Raw genomic sequence first — 19,814 nt, 5'->3', positions numbered from 1 at the left:
TATGTAGGTCTCTAGTTGTTCGGGTTTTCTCCCGCGTAGAATTGGAGATGTCTTGGCGACGTTTCGACGAAGGCAGTTAAAAGCAACAAACAGCCGAGATCTCACACTACTCCTGGAAACACCAAACCTGAAGTAGTCTGAAGCCGCCTGAAGATGACGAATGAGACTTCGTCGAAACGTCAACTTCGTCGAAACGTCGCCAAGACATCTCCAATTCTACGCGGGAGAAAACCCGAACAACTAGAGACCTACATACTAACACCCGCGAAAACCTCAGAAAACAAATATATATATACATATATATATATATATATATATATATATATATATATATATATATGTGTGTGTGTGTGTGTGTGTGTGTGTGTGTGTGTGTGTGTGTGTGTGTGTGTGTTTATTTGTGCTGATAAATAAATAAAGGGAGACTAGTATAGATCTATTTCAAGCTATTTAGCTCTCATCAGCTAGCCATACCCTTACTGGGATTTGAACCTGGGCTATATGGCATACTAGGCACACCAGGCAGAGATCTTAGCCATTAGGCCACAGGCTCTTATCCTGTTATCAGGATATATATAAAGCTTATGTCATCAGAGATTTTCTTACATCAGATTTCAGGGTTCGGATTTACAATCCACTAGGTGTCACCCTTTCCTCAGTCTCACTGTTAATATACACAAAGCAAAATTCTCTTTCCAATACAGTTCTCTATCTATTGTTTCTGGCACTGTTCCAAGCTCCGAGGCAAATAAATGTCAAATACTTATAAATTCAACAAGCAGCAGAAGGAAGAGTGAGCAGAAAAGGAAAAGGAACTCAGTGTACCAACCCGACTGTTAAACAATCTCTTCTTTGAGCTTTCCAAATCTTTTCGGCAAATATTATTTTCCACTCCACTCCTGTTTGTCCATGTCGGATTTTCGTTGTCACTGTGGCTAATTCCTTTAGCCTCTTCCGGCTGTCCCTTCTGTTCCAGCGTCTCAGTGTGTCTGCTCCAGTTCTTTTTGGCAAAATTGAGCTGCAAAAATAGCTTCACTCCCAGCGCTTTCTTCTTTCCAGCTCACCCTCTCTACCAGTTTCGCATTGCCTTCCTCTTTCGGTTGTCAGCAATAGTAACAAGTATCCGATTTCCACTGCTTCTGTCTATTCGCTCCCTTCTTATGCGGTCGCCATCGCTGCGGTCCTAACCAAATGGCAGGATAGCTCCTCGTCCATTTAGGGGGTTTCTCCTATCCGCAGGAGGATTTGCCTTATCACCCCAGCGTCTACAGAGTATCTCCTTTAATCTGTTGGTCCCTTCAGGATCAACAGTGCTCAAAAAAGAGCCCAAATGAAGACGTTAGAGTTAGAGGTTAGGAGAGCTTCCTTCCCTCCACTCTAAGCACGGTGAGGTCACCACAGGAAGTCCTAGATGTAGTTCTATTACAGACTATATATTGAATGTGATTTATCAACCAGTTACAAATCCATCTAGTGGTGATGCTGTCTATCTCACATATTTCTAATTTACTAAAAAATAGGATGTTGTCAAATGCCTTTCTGAAGTCTAGATATACTATGTCCACAGCATTTTTCTGGTCCACTAGATACTTTGTCAAAGAATAAAACAAGATTTATTTGGCGTGATCTGTTTTTGACAACCTCGTGTTGGCTTTTGGCTATAATTTAGTTTGTTTGTAGGTACTTGAAAATCTGTTGCTTGATTATGTAAGACACTAGTTTGATTTAGTTTTATTACTCGTGTCTGGATTATATTAATTTCCAATATGATATGGTCACTCTCCCCTAAGGTTCCTAGAACTTCAACCCCCTCTATCATTTCATCTCTGCTAGTGAAAATTAGGTCCACTAGTTCCTTTACCATTTTAGAGACAAAGGTGTCAATTAAGCTCGTAAAGAACCTGTTCAATCTCCCATATGATGCAGAACTTGTTTTCCAGTTGATGTCAGGGTAGTTAAAGTTCTCCATTACTACTGTCTTATGTTTCCTACATGCATTAGTTAACTGGTTAGCAAAAAGTTCATCTATTTCTTCTGCTTGGTTGGGTAGCCAATAGTATACACCTATGGCAAATTTGATAAGTATTGCTTCTACCCCTTTCTCTAAACCATTTATGAAGAAGCTGAAGAATATTGGGCCTAAAACAGAACAATGGGGTATCCCACTGCTTACTTTGCTCCATGTAGATATAGTTTCATTAAGGACTAGACATTGAGTGTGGTTAGTGAGCCAGTAACAAATCCATGTGGTGGTGATGCTATACAGGTGAAACTTGAAAAATTAGAATATTGTGCAAAAGTTCATTTATTTCAGTAATGCAACTTAAAAGTGAAACTAATATATGAGATGGACTCATTACATGCAAAGGAAGATAGTTCACGCCGTGGTGTGTCATAATTGTGATGATTATGACATACAGTTCATGAAAACCCCAAACCCACCATCTCAGAAAATTAGAATATTACATGCAATCAATAAAACAAGGATTGTACATAGAACAATATCGGACCTCTGAAAAGTATAAGCATGCATATGTACCCAGTACCTGGTTTGGGCCCCTTTTGCAGCAATTACTGCCTCAATGCAGCGTGGCATGGAAGCTATCAACCTGTGGCACTGCTGAGGTGTTATGGAAAACCAGGATGCTTCAATAGCGGCCTTCAGCTCTTCTGCATTGTTCGGTCTCATGTCTCTCATTTTTCTCTTGGCAATGCCCCATAGATTCTCTTTGGGGTTTTCATGAGCTGTATGTCATAATCATCACAATTATGACAAATCACAGCTTGAACTATTTTGCTTTGCATGTAATGTCTATCTCATATATTAGTTTCACCTTTTAAGTTGCATTACTGAAATAAATGAACTTTTGCACAATATTCTAATTTTTTGAGTTTCACCTCTATATCCCACAGTTTTATAGCTTACCAAGAAGTAAACTATGGTCCACTTGGTCAAATGCCTTACTGAAGTCCAAGTAAACTATGCCAACAGCATTTCTCTGATTCACTAATTTAGTCACTTTAGTCTAAGAATGCAATATGTTTTGTTTGGCATGATCTATTTTTGACAAACCCATGTTAGCTTCTAGTAAGCTTTGCTTGTTTCTAGGTATTCACAGATCCATTGTTTGATTATCATTTTGGGGATCTTTCCAGGTATTGATATGAGGTTAATTTATCTGTAGTTTCCTGGGTCCATTTTTCCCCTTTTTTGAATTTGGGAACCACATCAGCCAGTCCTCTGGTAGTTTCCTGGTGCTCCAGGATCTTTGAAAGATATGGTTCAGTGTTTCTAAAATGCCTGACAGACAGCTCCTTCAGAACTCTGGGTGGTAATCCATCTGATCCTAGCAATTTAAACACCCAAACCCTGGTGATTTCACAGGTATAGCCCATTGTCTTTAGCAATTTTCTCACTCTTTGAATGTACTGTATATACTCGAGTATAAGCCTAGTTTTTCAGCCCACTTTTTGGGCTGAAAAAAGCCGCCTCGGCTTATACTCGAGTCAGTGAAAAATTTGCCCGAAATGGAGGAGAAAAAGGGGCGGGGCCATGCCACTGGGTGACACTCGTGAATGGCCCAGTGCCCCTGTGAGTTTCCCCTCCCTCTGTGTCAGTTTGCCACGCAGCGCGCACCGCACCATCCCCCCTCCTCACGTTCTAATGTAATGCAGGGCTGTCTTACGATTCCCCTTCCTCCCCCTCCTGCCGCTCTGCAACGATGTCCCACCTCCTCCTTGTTATGGCAAGCAGCCACATAGCGATGTCCCACCTCCTCTGGTACAGTGATCCAATGATAGGAATCACTGTGCCGTGTGTCATAGGAGGCGGGACATCGCTCCCGCGGCTGCACGGGACATCATCATCACAGCGGGACATCAGCATCATGAGGTGAGTGAAGTATTTCATTGAATACACCGCTAGTTTACTGTTTTTCTTTGAAATAAATATTCAAAAACATTATTGGTATCTATTTTTATTTTTGAAATTTACCGGTAGCTGCTGCATTTCCCACCCTAGGCTTATACTCGAGTCAATAACTTTTCCAGTTTTTTGTGGTAAAATTGGGTGCCTCGGCTTATATTCGGGTCGGCCTATACTCGAGTATATACGGTATTCTTTATTAATCATATTTTAAACTTGTCCATTTATGTTATTGAACTGTAAAATGCCCATATACTTGTAGGCTTCCTCTGACAACTCCTGATGGTCTGGCCATTCAGCTTTTGAATTCCATATTTGTTTGTGATTTCACTCCACTTTACTGCTATTGTAGCACATTTCTAAGATAAATTCCATTGCTATATCTATGCTACAAATTCTTACAGTGTTGTCAATGACTAGATTTTGATTTCTGATATTCCATAAAATATGTATATATGTAACATAATTACATGATAATATATATAAATATATTTATTATATTGTTACATTGTGTAAGGTTTATTACTGTTGTTTACTGGAAAAAAAACCACTGGTTTGGTTCACACTTCATGCTAAACCATAGACCACAATCTGGGTTCACACGCCATTCTGAACTACTAGATGACAAATGCTATTTTATGTTTGCCCTTCCTAGCCCCAAAGATCCCTGGATAGTCCAGAAATAGATTTACCAACCAAATGTTGAGGTCTGGAGTGCTTTGCCTATAGTTCCTTGGTCCTGGCAGTTCAGTGTTAATGCTCTTAGTTAGGTTAATCAGATTAGGCTAAAATACAATGATTATCCTATTTTTTTTCTTCGACCTTTATGGTGGAAAAGCCTCATGTTAAACTAGTAGGAATTGTAATGAACATGGGGCACATTTATTTGCTGGCTCAGTTTTCCTTCATTCTTGTGACCAATGTGCCCCTCCGCTCGAGTGCTTGGGGGCCAGCCGTGTCTCTGGGAGGCTGTTGCCCCTCCCCACTCCCATTGGGGATAGGGAACGGGATGCCAATCTTGTTCTTTGTCTTAGGTGGCAATATCTCCAGTCCCAGCCCTGGAAGCTTAACGCTCACTCTGGAAGAGCAAGTGAAGGCGTTCTGAAAACAGGCATTGTGATCACTAGCAAATAAATCCAAAGGAAACCTGCTGGGCAATAGAGGGAATGACAGTCTGGCTGGGGTCAAACACTTAAGCTGGGGGGGCAGCCAATTTTCTCTCTCTCTCTTCAGTATTTCTGAAAGTGAAGGCGGAGAGGAAGGAGCAGCATAAACTGTGGCCTTGACTTTTCATGTCAACCTATGGTCAGAGTTGGAAAAATGTCTCAATGCACAATCATGTTCTGATTTCACTCAACCCATTAATAATGCAAAAAGTCAAGATGGCAGCTGGTCCTAGTCATCAAACTCTTGTCCCATTTTCATCTGTGTCTTGCATATAAGGGGGATGTCAAGATTGGATCGCTTTGCTTCTTTCAAAACTTAATGCTTTTCAACTTGCCAGTGAACTGGGGAGAGGGAAAGGAAATGCTGAGAATGTATGCAGAGATCGTGAGAGCATGGAAACCAGGGGTGGGTTCCTCCCGGTTCGCACCAGTTCGCACGAACCGGTTCGTTGGTGAACCCGGAAGTAATTAACTTCCGGGAATGCCGGTACCGGTCCTGGCCCCTGTCGCTGCAAAGCACCCTTTTGCCGGCGCGTCGCAGCTCACTTGCTCATTCCCCCGCCCATCGCGGCTCGCTCCCTCGCTCCCCCGCCCATCCGCACTAAGCCCAGCCTGCCGCTCACTGATTGGCTGGAGTCCAACCAATCAGTGAGCGGGCTGGAGGCGAAGCAAAGCATTTTTCGCGCTTGACCTCCATTTGAAAATTCCCTTCGGCCTTCGCTTGCTGCTTCCCCTTCAGGTAAGCAACAAAGCCCCAGCTGCGGGACTCGGGAGGCTTTGGGTGGGTGGCGGCGGCCCAGCTTTCATGAGGGAAGGCCTCTAGGCCTTCGCTCACGAAAGCTGCGGGCTCGCGTGCACTACGCGGCCGAAGTTGGGGGGGGCGGCAGTAGCGGCGGCGGCATTAGTGGCGGCGGCGGCGGTAGCGGCGGCGGTAGCGGCTGAAGAGGGGGGCGGTGGCCTAGCTTTCGCGAGCTAGGCTCGCGTGCACTACGTGGCCAAAGCTGGGGGGCGGTGTTAGCGGCGGCGTTAGCGGCGGTGTTAGTGGCGGCGCCGGCGGCAGCGGCGGCAGCAGCAGCGGTGGCAGCAGCAGCGGCGGCAGCGGCGGTGGCAGTAGCAGCTGAAATGTTAGCAGCAGCGGCGTTAGTAGCTGAAGCATTAGTGGCGGCGTTAGCAGCTGAAGCGGCGGCATTAGCAGCGGCGGTATTAGCGGTAGCGGCTGAAAGGGGTGGCAGCCTAGCTTTTGCAAGCTAGGCTCGCCTGCACTACGTGGCCGAAGCTGGTGGGGGGGGGCTGCATTAGCGGCGGCGTTAGCGGAGGCGGCGTTAGCGGCTGAAGCGTTGGTGGCTGAAGCGTTAGTGGTAGCAGCGGCAGCGGCAGTGGCAGCGGCAGCGGCTGTGACGGCGGCAGCAGTGGCGGCATTAGCGGTGGCGGTGTTAGCGGCATTAACGGCGGTGGTAGTGGCGGCGGCGGTAGCGGCTGAAGTGGGGGGTGGTGGCCTAGCTTTTGCGAGGGAAGGCCTCCAGGCCTTCCCCTGCAAAAGCTGCAGGCTCGCGTGCACTACGCGGTCGAAGGCGGTTGGGGGGGGCGGCGTTAGCGGCGGCGTTAGCGGCGGCGGCGGCATTAGCAAGCCACTCCCATCCGGTCACATGGGTAGCAAGCCACTCCCACAAAGGAGGCCATGCCCACAGAGTAGGTTCGAACAATTTTTGAAACCCACCCCTGATGGAAACCATCAAAGTCACTGCAGGTGCTTGAGAAGGAGTGGGCTGTTCCCATAACAAAAGAATGTCTCATAATTGGACAATGTGATCACCCAGGGGTGGGGAGGAAACTATGGTTTTACATAGCAAGCATTTGCACGGGAAAACCAGAGCTGGTTTTGTTTCTTCAGTACCAATATGGTATATCCAATAAAGTTTTACTTTTGGGAATTCATATGTATATCCTGAGAATGTTTCCTTGTTTGTGTTCACTAGTCGGACAGTTGACAGGGGAGTTATTGAGAGTCACAGCTGTCTTCTTGACTTTTTTGACATCCTTCCCCCATGAATGGAATTGCAAATGATGCTGAAAGTAATAGTTTAACGTGATAGCTTGGTTTTCACAACCTGTGGCCAAAGAGCAGTGCTGAACTGCAACAAACCACCCCCCTCCAATCCTTTCAGCCTCATTGAGCAATTTGACTGACATCATCCCTCCCCTCTCCCTCTTCAGTTCAAGACTAATGAGAAATGAGCAGGGCCCAGCAGTGCCAGCAGAAGGCTGAACTCACCAAGGGGCAGAGCAGCCTGAGACTGAAGGGCTTCATTTGGGAGCTGGAGGGCAGAATGCTTCTCTCCATCTTCTAAAAATGCCAGCATTTCATGTTATTGTTTTCCCTCCCTCTGGGAGAAAGGATCATTTAGTTTTGACTTCTGATTCTCCAAAGGTCACAGGCTCAAATGGATCTGCTAGATCTGAGCACTGAGACCTCCCCCCAATCCAAAGGCTGTGCCAACACCTGCGTTTTTTCCTGTCAAAGGTTGACAACTGCAGTGCAGTTCTTAATCTTTTCTGTTCTAGATCCACGAAGGACATGGGAAGTAGTCCTGAGGTGACAGGCTTACTATATAAGTAATAATAAATGTTTCCTACGCTGCCGTTAGCACAATTTGTGAAGTTAGCCCCTAAAAGACTTTGTCAACATAACCAGTTAGAAATAAAAATGATGTCACATATTAATGACATCATGCAGATGAATCCAATGAAGCAATTTGAACAAATGGCATCGTTCACACAATTGACATGGATACTGTGGATGCTCATCTCAAGAGGTTCACAACATGTTTCAAGTGAGCTTCTCGATGGAGCCCCGGGGGAAAAAGAGGAAGGGACAAAGGCTCTCCTTACCTGTGTTTGGATTGGCTCAGAAAGACTTCTGTTAAGCCTCCCCCTCCAAGAGGTTTTCAGACTTTTGGCAGCATCATAAGGCAGCAAGCAGGGCAATCTTGCTCTAAGACCTGCTGCATAATGTTATGATCACAGACTCTGAACAGACAGTAAATGTCTCTCAAACATTAGGACTCCAAACGCACAGCAGAAAACCACTTGATCAGCAGGTGCTCAGCCGGATGCAAATCCCCCTCCTGAAAAATCTCAGGCTCCATCAACAACAATCCACTTTCTCAGAATGGCTCCCTCCAAGGCAGGGGCTCCCAACCTGGGGCCATTTGATTTTTAATGGGGGCAATTTGAACCTTGTTTAAACCAAGTGAATGGCCTTTTAGGCTTCCTCCGTGTGAGTAGAGGTCACTTTTTGAGTAAAGTAAGATTTATATGTCACAGGGGGGGGGGGAGATCAGGATTTTAGAGATGGTTAGATGGATCATGGCCAAAAAAAGGTTGGTAACCGCTGCTCCAAGGGAATACTTTGGCACTGGCCCATTTTAATTCATCTGGTTGATATTTCCAGAAGCAAAATCTTGTGCAGTTAGTGAAGGGCAAAGGGACCAATAACCTAAATGAACAACCTTCCCATTGTCTTCCATCTTCTTTTCCAGGGTCATGGGAGCTTATCTCTTGCCTGAGCAATGGAAAGGAACACAGTCTCTGTTTCTGTGTCTTTTGGTAACATTTTGATGAAAATGTATTTACTTTAGGGGGCTTTTTTTACACTTTGTTTATATATTATGGGCCAGTTGACACAAAGTGGGAAGTAAAGCAACCTTTGTCTCTCCCCCCCCCCCCTTGGAACTGGCTGCAAACGAGCAAATGCCAATTAATTCTGATTGTACTACAATTCTGTTTCTCTCTTAACCTGAGGACAAATCTTACTGAATATATTTGGATGCATAGCTGAATAGGGATGGATGAAATTATACTACACAAATAGCAATTTATTAAATTGTTCTACAGAAAAGAAGTGCTTTTTTGTCAGTCTATTATAGGGCAAGAAGACGGATATGAGTCCTGTTACTTGTATGAGAAATGTATGTTTAAATTCCCTATAAGGAGACTGGCCTGGGATAAGCCACCCTGCGGCTGGGGAGACTCTGTCTGGAGAGGTGTGTGCAGAGTCTTTGCACAGCCTCTGTGGACACACAGGGAACGATGCAGGCAAGGGAGGAAAGAGAATGTAGGGCTACACCTGGTTGGCTTTGTCCCTCATTATTGTAGCAGTTGCACTCTCTCTTTCCCCTTTGATTTTGTCCACAGCAAAATGTGGATGCAAGTGCTTTCCCCAGAATTGAGGTTTCCTGAATAGGGAACAAAGAACATTAAGAAATAATTGTTGGATTGTTTCTTTGGCTTGTATGGGTGCCCACAGAGGCAAAAAACAAACAAAAAAAACAAGTTGGGGGTTTTGAAGATGGGCTTAAAGTCCCACAGTTGAAGCCTTTATCTTAACCCCATCCTCCCCGGGACACGTCCTGTTGCTTGCCTACCTTCCCCCCCCCCCCCCCCCCACGAATCCCATTATAGTTTTTAGAGGAATAGATTTGCTGGGAGTCAGGAGAGAAGGGCAAAAAACTGTCTGAGTTTCCCAAAACCACCAGATTTCTATCTCTGATTCCTAAATGTTAGAAAATAATTTGAAAGAAATGAGCCGGCGAACCAAAGGCTGCTTGCCGAAACTGGGCCCAAATGGTTCAATCCCTTAGGCAGCTGGATCACGAGGGGAAACCCAGAGAAATGCCAGAGAAATGCCTCTGCAGTGCAGTCCATGGGGGCCTCTGGGCAGGGAAACAGATCTGGAAAGCAAAGGAGCAACCTTGAATTCTTGACTGGGCTTTTCCTCACTCTGGACAGCTGTTGTCCTGGGCAGGGATGCTGACTTCCTCCCTAGTGCCAAGCCCTGGGTGTGGACTTCTTTCCTGAGCAATGGATTTGGGGGCAGTGATCCCTTGAACTAGTGGCATGCCTTGCTTTCATTTGGCTGTACAAATCGAGGAACTAACAATAATTCACTTAGTGACCATTCAAAGTTACAACGCCACTGAAAAAAGTGACTTATTACTGGTTTTCACACTTATGACCATTGAACTATCCCTGTGGTGATGTGATCAAAATTTTCTGGGTAGCTGACTCATATTTATGACGGTTGCAGTGTCCTGGGGTCACGTGATCCCCTTTTGCAACCTTCTGACAAGCAAAAACAATGGGGAAGACAGATTCACTTAACAACCATGTTACTAATTTAACAATTGTTGTGATTCACTTAACAACTATGGCAAAATGTCATAAGATGGAGCAAAACTCACTTAACAAATTTGTCGCATAGCAACATACCTTTTGGGCTCAATTGTGATCATAAATTGACCTGCAGCTTTTGCTGGGTGCTTCATTATCAGCCATCCGTGTGAAAAGCATTTGGCCCAAACAAACTAATATTCTTTGCAGTGGCAGACTCTGCAGAGCTATATTATTTTAATGAGCTGCAATACCTTTAAATTGTTATCATCTAAACAACTTTCTTATTAGAGGAGCTGGAAGAATGAATCATGCAGCTGGGGTCACAGTAGGCTTTTTAACAACAATGCCCAAGTAGAAAGGTCAATGAAAACAGGTTTTCAGAGATTCTGGATTCCAAGGAAAATAAGGACCATACATTTTGTAATATCAATGTTGTTTAGATAGAATAATAAAACCTTGAGGGGATGGCCTTTAATTCCCTGCAGAATTCTAGGGTAAGGTTAGAAAGGGATTGTCTGATGAAAGATAGCAATGGCAGTAGCATTTAGGCTTATATACCACCCAATAGTATTTTACAGCACTCTCTGGGTGGTTTAAAATGTCAGTAGCACATTGTCCCCAATGATCTGGGTGCTCCTTTTACTGATCTTGGAAGGATGGAAGCCTGAGTCAACCTTGAAGCTCATCAGGATCAAACTCCAGACTGTCGGCAGAGTTAGCCTGCAATACTGGAACCACTAGGGCTCCATATAGGTTGTGTTTGTGAAGGGGGGAGGTTAATTCTAGCACATGGTAGGAAAAAGCAGAATAACAGAATTGGAAGGGACCTTGGAGATCTTTTAGTCCAACCTCTTGCACAAGCAGGAGATACTATGCCATTCCATATAAGTGGTTGAGATCAACAAAGTGGTCAAATGTGTCATCGGTCTCAAGTCCTTCATGCCCACAAGAAATATAAGTTCACTAGTTGTAATATATGCACCTAATGAAGGTCAGGGAAATTTTTATTATAGACTACATAGCATTATTCAACAGATGGGAAATGAAAATATTTGTTTAATGGGTGATTTCAATGCTATAGTCGACCAGAAATGGGACTACAAAAGTGGAAAGAAGAAAAAAGGAGCTAGGAGAACTTTGCCGAGATAATTCTTTCAAATGGCTGAAGAACTCAATATCTATGATGTATGGCGAGAAAGATGCCCAGAGGGAAAGCAATATAGCTTCTACTCGAATAGACATGAATCCTGGTCAAGGTTAGATGTGGTCTGGATGTCGTTGGAGTTAATTTCGGAAGTGAAGGAGATAGACATAGAACCCAACTTATAGGCCGACCACAATCCTATGAGTATTATATGGAAAAAACAAAAGGGCAGTTATCATTGGTTACTCAATAGAACAATACTAAAGGATAAGGAATATATTAAAAGAGTTAATCAGGAATTAAGATTTTTCTTCAAAGAAAACTGCCCAGGAGACACATCCATACAAAACCTATGGGATACAACTAAGGCATTTATAAGTGGGGTCATAATATCGGCCACAGCTAGGAAGAAAAAAATTGAGAATCAAAAAATAAGAAAGTTGAAAGAAAGGTATAGAAATCTAGAGAGCGAACTTCAAAAGAAACCACAAAATAGAAGTATAAAAAGAAGTATGGAATTGATCAAACATGAATTGGCTATATTTGAAAAAAGCAAAATTGACACAGTCTATAAAAAAAGCAAAACAAAATTTCTTTGAGAATGCAAATAAACCGGGGCGGTGGCTATCCTATAGGCTGAGGAAGCAAAAGCAAGAGAACTGGATCAATAAACTGCAAGATGGAAAAGGCTACCAACTAGTGGAAAAGAAAAGGATTACCCAAGAGTTCTATGAACAACTATATAGAGAAAACCGAGATTATACAAAGGAAGGAATACTACAATATCTGGAAAAGTCAGATCTGCCAAAGATACCAGAGGAAATAAAGGATATGCTCAATGAAGACATTAAAACATCAGAGATAATTGAAGCCATACAAAGACAAAAGAATAATAAAGCTGCAGGGTCGGATGGGCTGCCAGCGGAAATATATAAAGAATTCCAGGATGTGCTTGTTCCAACGCTGTTGGAAGTTTATAATGCTATGCTGAAAGAGGCGAAGACACCATTATCATGGACGGAGGCTAATATTGTATTATTACCTAAGGTGGACAGAGACCAGATGCTTATACAAAATTACAGACCAATCTCACTGTTAAATGCAGGTTACAAAATTTTTGCTCTAATAATAGCAGAACGGGTGAAAAAAATTCTTATATCATTCATCCACACAGATCAAAATGGATTCCTCCCCAGAAGAGAAATTAAAAACAATATGAGAATTATCCTGAACAGTATTGAATATTATGAAGTGCATAATGAAAAACAGGTTGCACTATTTTTTCTCGATGCCCAAAAGGCATTTGATAAAGTGAACTGGGAATTTTTTCATCAACCATTGGAATATATGGAATTTGGGGATAAATTTATAAACACAATTAGAGCAATATACACAAAACAAAAAGCCAAAGTAATAATTAATAGTGAATTAACGCCAAGTATAGCAATCCAGAAAGGTACAAGACAAGGCTGTCCCCTATTCCCACTGCTGTTTATATTAACTTTAGAAGTTTTAGCCAGGAATATACGCAAAGAGGAACAAATAATGGGACTAGAAATCAAAAAGGAACAATTTAAATTACAGGCCTTTGCGGACGATCTAGTGTTTGTGTTAGAGGATCCTATAAAGTCTGGTACAATACTCATTGAGGAATTGACAACTGTATGGGAAAATAACGGGTTTAAAGATAAATATGACTAAGACTAAAATGTTGGTTAAAAATATGACCTCAAAAGTGAAAGAGGAGTTAACGAAGAAATTGGGTATCCAAATTGTCAAAAAAGTCAAATATCTCGGTATACATTTATCTGCGAGATGTGTGACCATCAAAGAAGATAACTATACTAATTTGATCAACAAAACTAAGAAAGACTTAGAAAGGTGGAAAAACCTACAATTGTCCCTGATGGGTAGGATCGCAGTCATAAAAATGAACGTATTACCAAAATTATTTTTCCTATTTCAGAATATTCCCATCAAATTAGAAAAAGTTTTTTTTAAGGATTTGAATCAACTGGTTTCAAAATTTATTTGGCAGGGAAGAAAACCAAGAATAAAACTCAAGGCTATGCAAGACACTAAGGAAAAAGGAGGATTTGGCGTACCAGATTGGGAACTTTATTATACTGCGGCCACTCTAACATGGCTAAGAGAATGGATAATGTTGAGAAATAAAAGATTACTCAAATTGGAAGGCCATGACCTCCAGGTAGGATGGCATGCCTTCCTTTGGTATGAAAAAGGACTTGTACATAAATATTTCAGTAGACATTATATCAGACAGTCCCTATTATTAATATGGAACAAAATTAAACACGACCACTACACCAAAATATCCATTTGGCTATCTACCATGGAAGCATACATACATCCAAATTTAATTAATATGGAAAATATAGTTACATATAAAGAGTTATTGAACAGACAGGGGGAGATTAAAACTAGACTAGAATTGACATCACAAGGGGTACAAGTAGAATGGTGGTCTTATTTACAGATACAGTCAAGGTTTGCACAGGATAGGAAGAAGGAAGGTATTGCCAAAGACTACACAACATTAGACAAACTGTTGATACAGACAGAAAGCAGGCTGATTAAAGTGTTGTATAGATTTTTGTTGGAATACAAGCTAGAGGAGGAGCATGTCAAAGAAATGATGGTTGCCTGGGCAAAAAATTTCAGTTACAATGTGGAATTGGCTAAGTGGGAAAATCTATGGATACTTTATCAGAAATTAACAATGGCTACGCCGTATAAAGAAAACCTTTATAAGATGTTCTACAGATGGCATCTCCCTCCAGCACGGCTCTTCAAAATGTTTAAAAATCTGGACCCAAATTGTTGGAAGTGTAAAAATACACCAGGCACTTTTTATCATATGTGGTGGACGTGCAATGAGGCAAAAAATTATTGGAAAATGATTCAATCATGGTTAGAACAAATGGTAGGAGACCAAATCTTGTTTAAATCGGAATTTTTTCTCCTAGGTATAATATCAGAGGGGTTTAAGAAAGATACACTTTATTTAATTATTCATGTACTAACTGTGGCGCGCATAACTCATGCACAATATTGGATAAAAGAAAATACACCATCAGACCTAGATATAATCAGAAAAGTGTTGGCCTGTGCGGAAGCAGATAGGCTCACTCTTGAACTTAAAAATAAAGGGGAATCAGAATATTTCGAAGTATGGAATAGATTTTATGACTGGTATAAGACAAGGTGACAAGACTGGAACAAACTGTATATACTGTGATTGGACAGAAGGATTGATAACATATTAAGTAGGCTAACTGTCAATAGTTGTGACTAGCTGTATATAATGTGAATGTAGAGTCACTCCAACTTTGCAGTACTGCATTGTTTTAAAATAAAAATAATAAAAATATATTGGAAAAAAAAGAAATCTAAGTTCAGACCACCTTGAATTCTATTGACTCTTATCTACCACTTGTTTGCTTTGACCATTAGTAGTTCAATTCTTGTAGTGAGCATGACTTGCAATACAGCTCTATAGACATTTTAATTGCCTGGACACCCGAAGGGTTTTAAACCAATACTGAAATGGGGGAGTGGCCAGTCTTTAGGATCTTTAGGACCTAATCCCAAGCATAAACCCCAAGACAACCAATCAAACAAGGAGGGAGAGAGAGATGAAAAGGAAGAAAATCTCAGATACAAACTAGAAGATGTAGAAAGCATATCCAGGGAAAGCCATAAAGGACAGATGCCTATACACTCCATCCATCCATCCTTCCATCATTCAATCATAGAGCTGGAAGGGACCTTGGAGGTCTTCTAGTCCAACCCCTGCTCAAGCAGGAGACCCTATATAATTCAGATGTGACTGTCCAGTCTCTTAAAAACCTCCAGCGATGAATCCAAAGGTATTTTTTCAAGAGGCAACTGGACTTTCTGATGACCATCCCCCCTCTCAGTGATGAAGCACCTATAACTTCTGACAGAAAGCTGTTCCATTACTTAATTGTCTTTACTGTTAGGAAGTTTCTCCTTAATTCCAGGTTGCTTCTCTCTTTAATTAGTTTCCATCCATTGCTTCTTGTCTTGCCTTCTGGCACTTTGGAAAATAGGTTGACTCCCTCTTCTTTGTGGCAGCCCCTCAAATATTGGAATACTGCTATCATGTCACCCCTAGTTCTTCTTTTCACCAGAATAGATATATTCAATTCCTGCAAATGTTCTTCATACGTTTTATGGAGCTTTTGGCATGCTATGAAATGTGCTGGTTTTGAGAACAGGTCAACCACGGTCCATATTACAGTGTTCCCCCCACTCTCGAGGAGCTCTTCTATGAAACCCATGGCTATCTTACTAACAGAGAAGAACTGATAGAAGGAGCTGAAGTTGCAGGAATTTGGGGGAAAGTGACTATGTCATATTGGAATTCAATCTAACGCAATCATAAGCAATAGAACGTAATCAAACCAATGTCTTAGACTTTTAAAAAGCTGATTTCAACAGCTGTTTTGTTGCTGACGCTTTCTTTCCCAGAACTGGGTTGAAAACAAGGCATCCTGAGTAGGTTCTGCTTGTCTTTAATCAGCTTTTCATCTTTGGTTTAGTGTCACCTGCTGCTGAGCGCCTCCGATATATTCTGGGTGAAGATGATGAGCCCCCCAACCCAACACTATTCACTGAGATGGACACTCTCCAACATGATGGAGAAGAAATGGAATGGAAGGAGGCAGCCAGGTAGGAAAACTGGGAAGGCAGGAGCCATTTGGCTACAAAGGCTGACTTCATGGCTGGATAGATATAGCTAATGACCTAGAAGAGTGCAGAAAGGAACATGTATTGTTCTTACTTTTCTCATGCTTCTTGTTGCCTCTAGGCAAGCAGCTTTGATGGGTGGTGATAAACCCTCTAAAATCTATGTGCCAATGGGAAAATTTGGGATCAGACTGTCATCTTAGTCAGTGGTTCCTAATACTACTTCGAAAGCTATCTTTAATTTTATGAGGGACCAGAATACTATAGAGTAATCCTAGAAACTTGTCATCGCTTCTCTGATTTATAGGCTTATTAGTTCCTATGTTGCAGCTAGTGAACACCTAGAAAAGTGGCTCAGGGGTGAAGGAAATTCAGTATTAGATGCACATTTCCCCTTCTTTTCCCTGTAGAGCATCAAGGATAAATAACCAAATGGAGGTCATGGTGCACCTCCTATTCCACCCAAACAGTAATTGACATAATATTGTACACACGTGCACAAAATCAAAGAAAACTACACCTAGAGGAAATGTCAACATCTCATGAAAATGGTACAACTGTAAGAGCAGTTCAACCCGAGGAACTTTCATTCAAAGAGGACAGGCTATCAGGGCCATCTTCCTAGGAAAACTTCGCTGCAGCTCCTGCACTGAACAGGGGATTGGTCTCCTTGCTTTAGGCAGCTCTTTCAAGACTAGAATGCGGTGACCCTATTCTGGCATGGGGTCATTTTCTGTAACATCCAGAGGAATCGCGACATTGGAATCAGCTGTTCAGTGGCAACAGCCTTGTGCATTGCCCAAAGCCTTGTGCTCGGACGGGGCCTCTGGCTTGGCTACAGAGAATCCAATAAATTAATATAGTAAAATACAGTAAAATCAATCCCCACCCCCTGCCCCAGCAACAGCAGATCACACGAGCCATTTAACAGGCTCCATCCCACTCTGGGTTCCCCAGCCCACAGGCAGAACCAGGTCTTCAGCGCCTTCTGGGAGAGCGTTAGAGTTGGGCCCATTCTAATCTCTGGGGAGATGATGTTCCAGAGAGAGGGAGCCACCACGGAGGAGGCCCTTCTTCTGGGTCCCACCAGGTGTATCTCCCATGGGGATGGGACACACAACATTCCCTGCCTCCCAGAATCCTATCAGGGTGTGGTTGATAGATCAACAACAGGCCGCACCCAACCCCTTCTCATCATCCTCCCTCCCTCCCCATCTTTTTAGCTTGGTTGATGTTTTATAGTATTGTATTTATATTATTAGCATTTATATAGTTTTATCTTTTAATATTATTAACCACTCAGGGTTACCGTGTGGTAAGATGGTTGGCTAATACATTTTACAATTTGATTATCAATCAATGAATGTAGAATGGGAGAAAGAGCTACAATGCTGATTCCGCAACTGGGAGTTGTGAGATGTCCCAGCCCTTCTGGGTGACCGATGGTTACACCTACCTCCCTATTGCAGTTAATCCTAAGGTGACCAGACGTCCCGCTTTTGGCGGGACACACCAGCTTTCCAATGCATTTTCCCGCGTCCCGCCCGCCTTTTTAAAAGGCACGCTTTTTTTGGCGCTCGCAGCTCCCGCCCATCAGCTGCTAGCTTGCTGGGCTGGCTCATCGTTCTGTTCTCTATCCTACCAGATGAGCCAGCCCAGCAAGCTAGCAGCTGATGGGCGGGAGCTGCGAGCGCCAAAAAAAGCGTGCTTTTAGCCTTTTACCTACTACCTACAAATTTAAGCCAGACCAGCCTGCCGCTCACTGATTGGATTGGCCTGGACTCCAGCCAATCAGTGAGCTGGCTGGGATGGGAAATTTTCAGCACGCTTGCGCGAGTCTCCATTTCCTTTCGACAAAAGACGAAAGAGGTTGCAGCTGCGCTGACTGGTGAGTAATCTAATTCTAATCGAATTTTCCGCTCGCCGCAGCAGGAGGAGAGGGTGGGGGCAGCTGCAGCCGCCTGCGGAAGAGAAGTTCCACGCGGTTCAGGGGCTCCCGCCGCCCGGCAGAAGCCCCTGAACCACGTGGAAGTTGTCTGCGGGCGGCTGCCCCCTCCTCCTCCCTGTCCTCCTGCGGCCGCGAGGAGTAGTCCGTTCGTGCAGAAATTGCCCGCCCCGGCTGAGTGAATTGGGATCGCCTGCGGCCATGAGGAATAGTCCGTTTGTGCAGGAGTCCTCGCGGCCGCAGGCGATCCCAATTGAATTCACTCTGTGCGGGCGGCTCGGCTGCCCCCTCCTCCTCCCTCTCCTCCTGCGGCTGCGAGGAGTAGTCCGTTCGTGCAGAAATTGCCCCCCCCGGCTGAGTGAATTGGGATCGCCTGCGGCCGCGAGGACTCCATTTGTGCAGGGGTCCTCGCGGCCGCAGGCGATCCCAATTGAATTCACTCAGCCGGGGCGGGCAATTTCTGCACGAACGGACTATTCCTCGTGGCCGCAGGCGATCCCAATTCACTCAGCCGGGGCGGGCAATTCGTGCAGAAATTGCCCGCCCCGGCTGAGTGAATTGGGATCGCCTGCGGCCGCGAGGACTCCATTTGTGCAGGGGTCCTCGCGGCCGCAGGCGATCCCAATTGAATTCACTCAGCCGGGGCGGGCAATTTCTGCACGAACGGACTATTCCTCGTGGCCGCAGGCGATCCCAATTCACTCAGCCGGGGCGGGCAATTCGTGCAGAAATTGCCCGCCCTGGCTGAGTGAATTGGGATCGCCTGCGGCCACGAGGAATAGTCCGTTCGTGTAGGAGTCCTCGCGGCCGCAGGCGATCCCAATTGAATTCACTCTGTGCGGGCGGCTCGGCTGCCCCCTCCTCCTCCCTCTCCTCCTGCGGCCGCGAGGAGTAGTCCGTTCGTGCAGAAATTGCCCGCCCCGGCTGAGTGAATTGGGATCGCCTGCGGCCACGAGGAATAGTCCATTCGTGCAGAAATTGCCCGCCCTGGCTGAGTGAATTGGGATCGCCTGCGGCCACGAGGAATAGTCCGTTTGTGCAGGAGTCCTCGCGGCCGCAGGCGATCCCAATTGAATTCACTCTGTGCCGGCGGCTCGGCTGCCCCCTCCTCCTCACTCTCCTGCGGCCGCGAGGAGTAGTCCGTTTGTGCAGGAGTACTCGCGGCCGCAGGCGATCCCAATTGAATTCACTCTGTGCGGGCGGCTCGGCTGCCCCCTCCTCCTCCCTCTCCTCCTGCGGCTGCGAGGAGTAGTCCGTTCGTGCAGAAATTGCCCGCCCCGGCTGAGTGAATTGGGATCGCCTGCGGCCGCGAGGAATCCATTTGTGCAGGGGTCCTCGCGGCCACAGGCGATCCCAATTGAATTCACTCTGTGCGGGCGGCAGCCGCTGCGCCCACGAGGAGCTGCCTCTTCGTGAATGGGATCGCCGCCTCCGAGAGCATGGGCGCAGCAGCTGCCGCCCGCACAGAACATCCTCTCGCTTCCGGGCGTCCCGCCGCCCGGAAAGTTATGGAAAGCTATCTGCGGGCGGCGTCCGTTCGTGATTGGGATCGATCGCCGGGGCAGCCTCTCGCTTCCGGAACTTCCTCTCACTTCCGGGGGTCCCGCCGCCCGGCAGAAGCCCCTGAACCGCCGCGGAATCCGTTCGTGAATCAAAATGGATCCGCGCGGCAGGAGGAGAGGTTGGGGCGCTGCCAGCCGCCCGCAGACAATTTCCCTGAATCGCGTG

At 44.7% G+C, this 19,814-nt stretch overlaps 1 protein-coding gene across 1 annotated transcript in view; it reads left to right on the top strand.

Moving 5' to 3' along the window:
• Positions 1-19,814, top strand: part of SLC4A5 (solute carrier family 4 member 5) — a 105,457-nt gene that overhangs the window by 12,632 nt on the left and 73,011 nt on the right. Inside the window, exon 3 of the mRNA XM_032229450.1 lies at positions 15,994-16,123. Within this exon, the coding sequence (XP_032085341.1) occupies positions 15,994-16,123 (130 nt within the window). The remainder of the gene's footprint in view (positions 1-15,993; positions 16,124-19,814) is intronic.

This window comes from Thamnophis elegans, chromosome 13, assembly GCF_009769535.1.
Source record: "Thamnophis elegans isolate rThaEle1 chromosome 13, rThaEle1.pri, whole genome shotgun sequence".
In the NCBI taxonomy this organism is placed as follows: Eukaryota; Metazoa; Chordata; class Lepidosauria; order Squamata; family Colubridae; genus Thamnophis; species Thamnophis elegans.
Note: the sequence above shows the minus strand (reverse complement) of the source record. Positions and strands in the feature narration are given on the sequence as shown.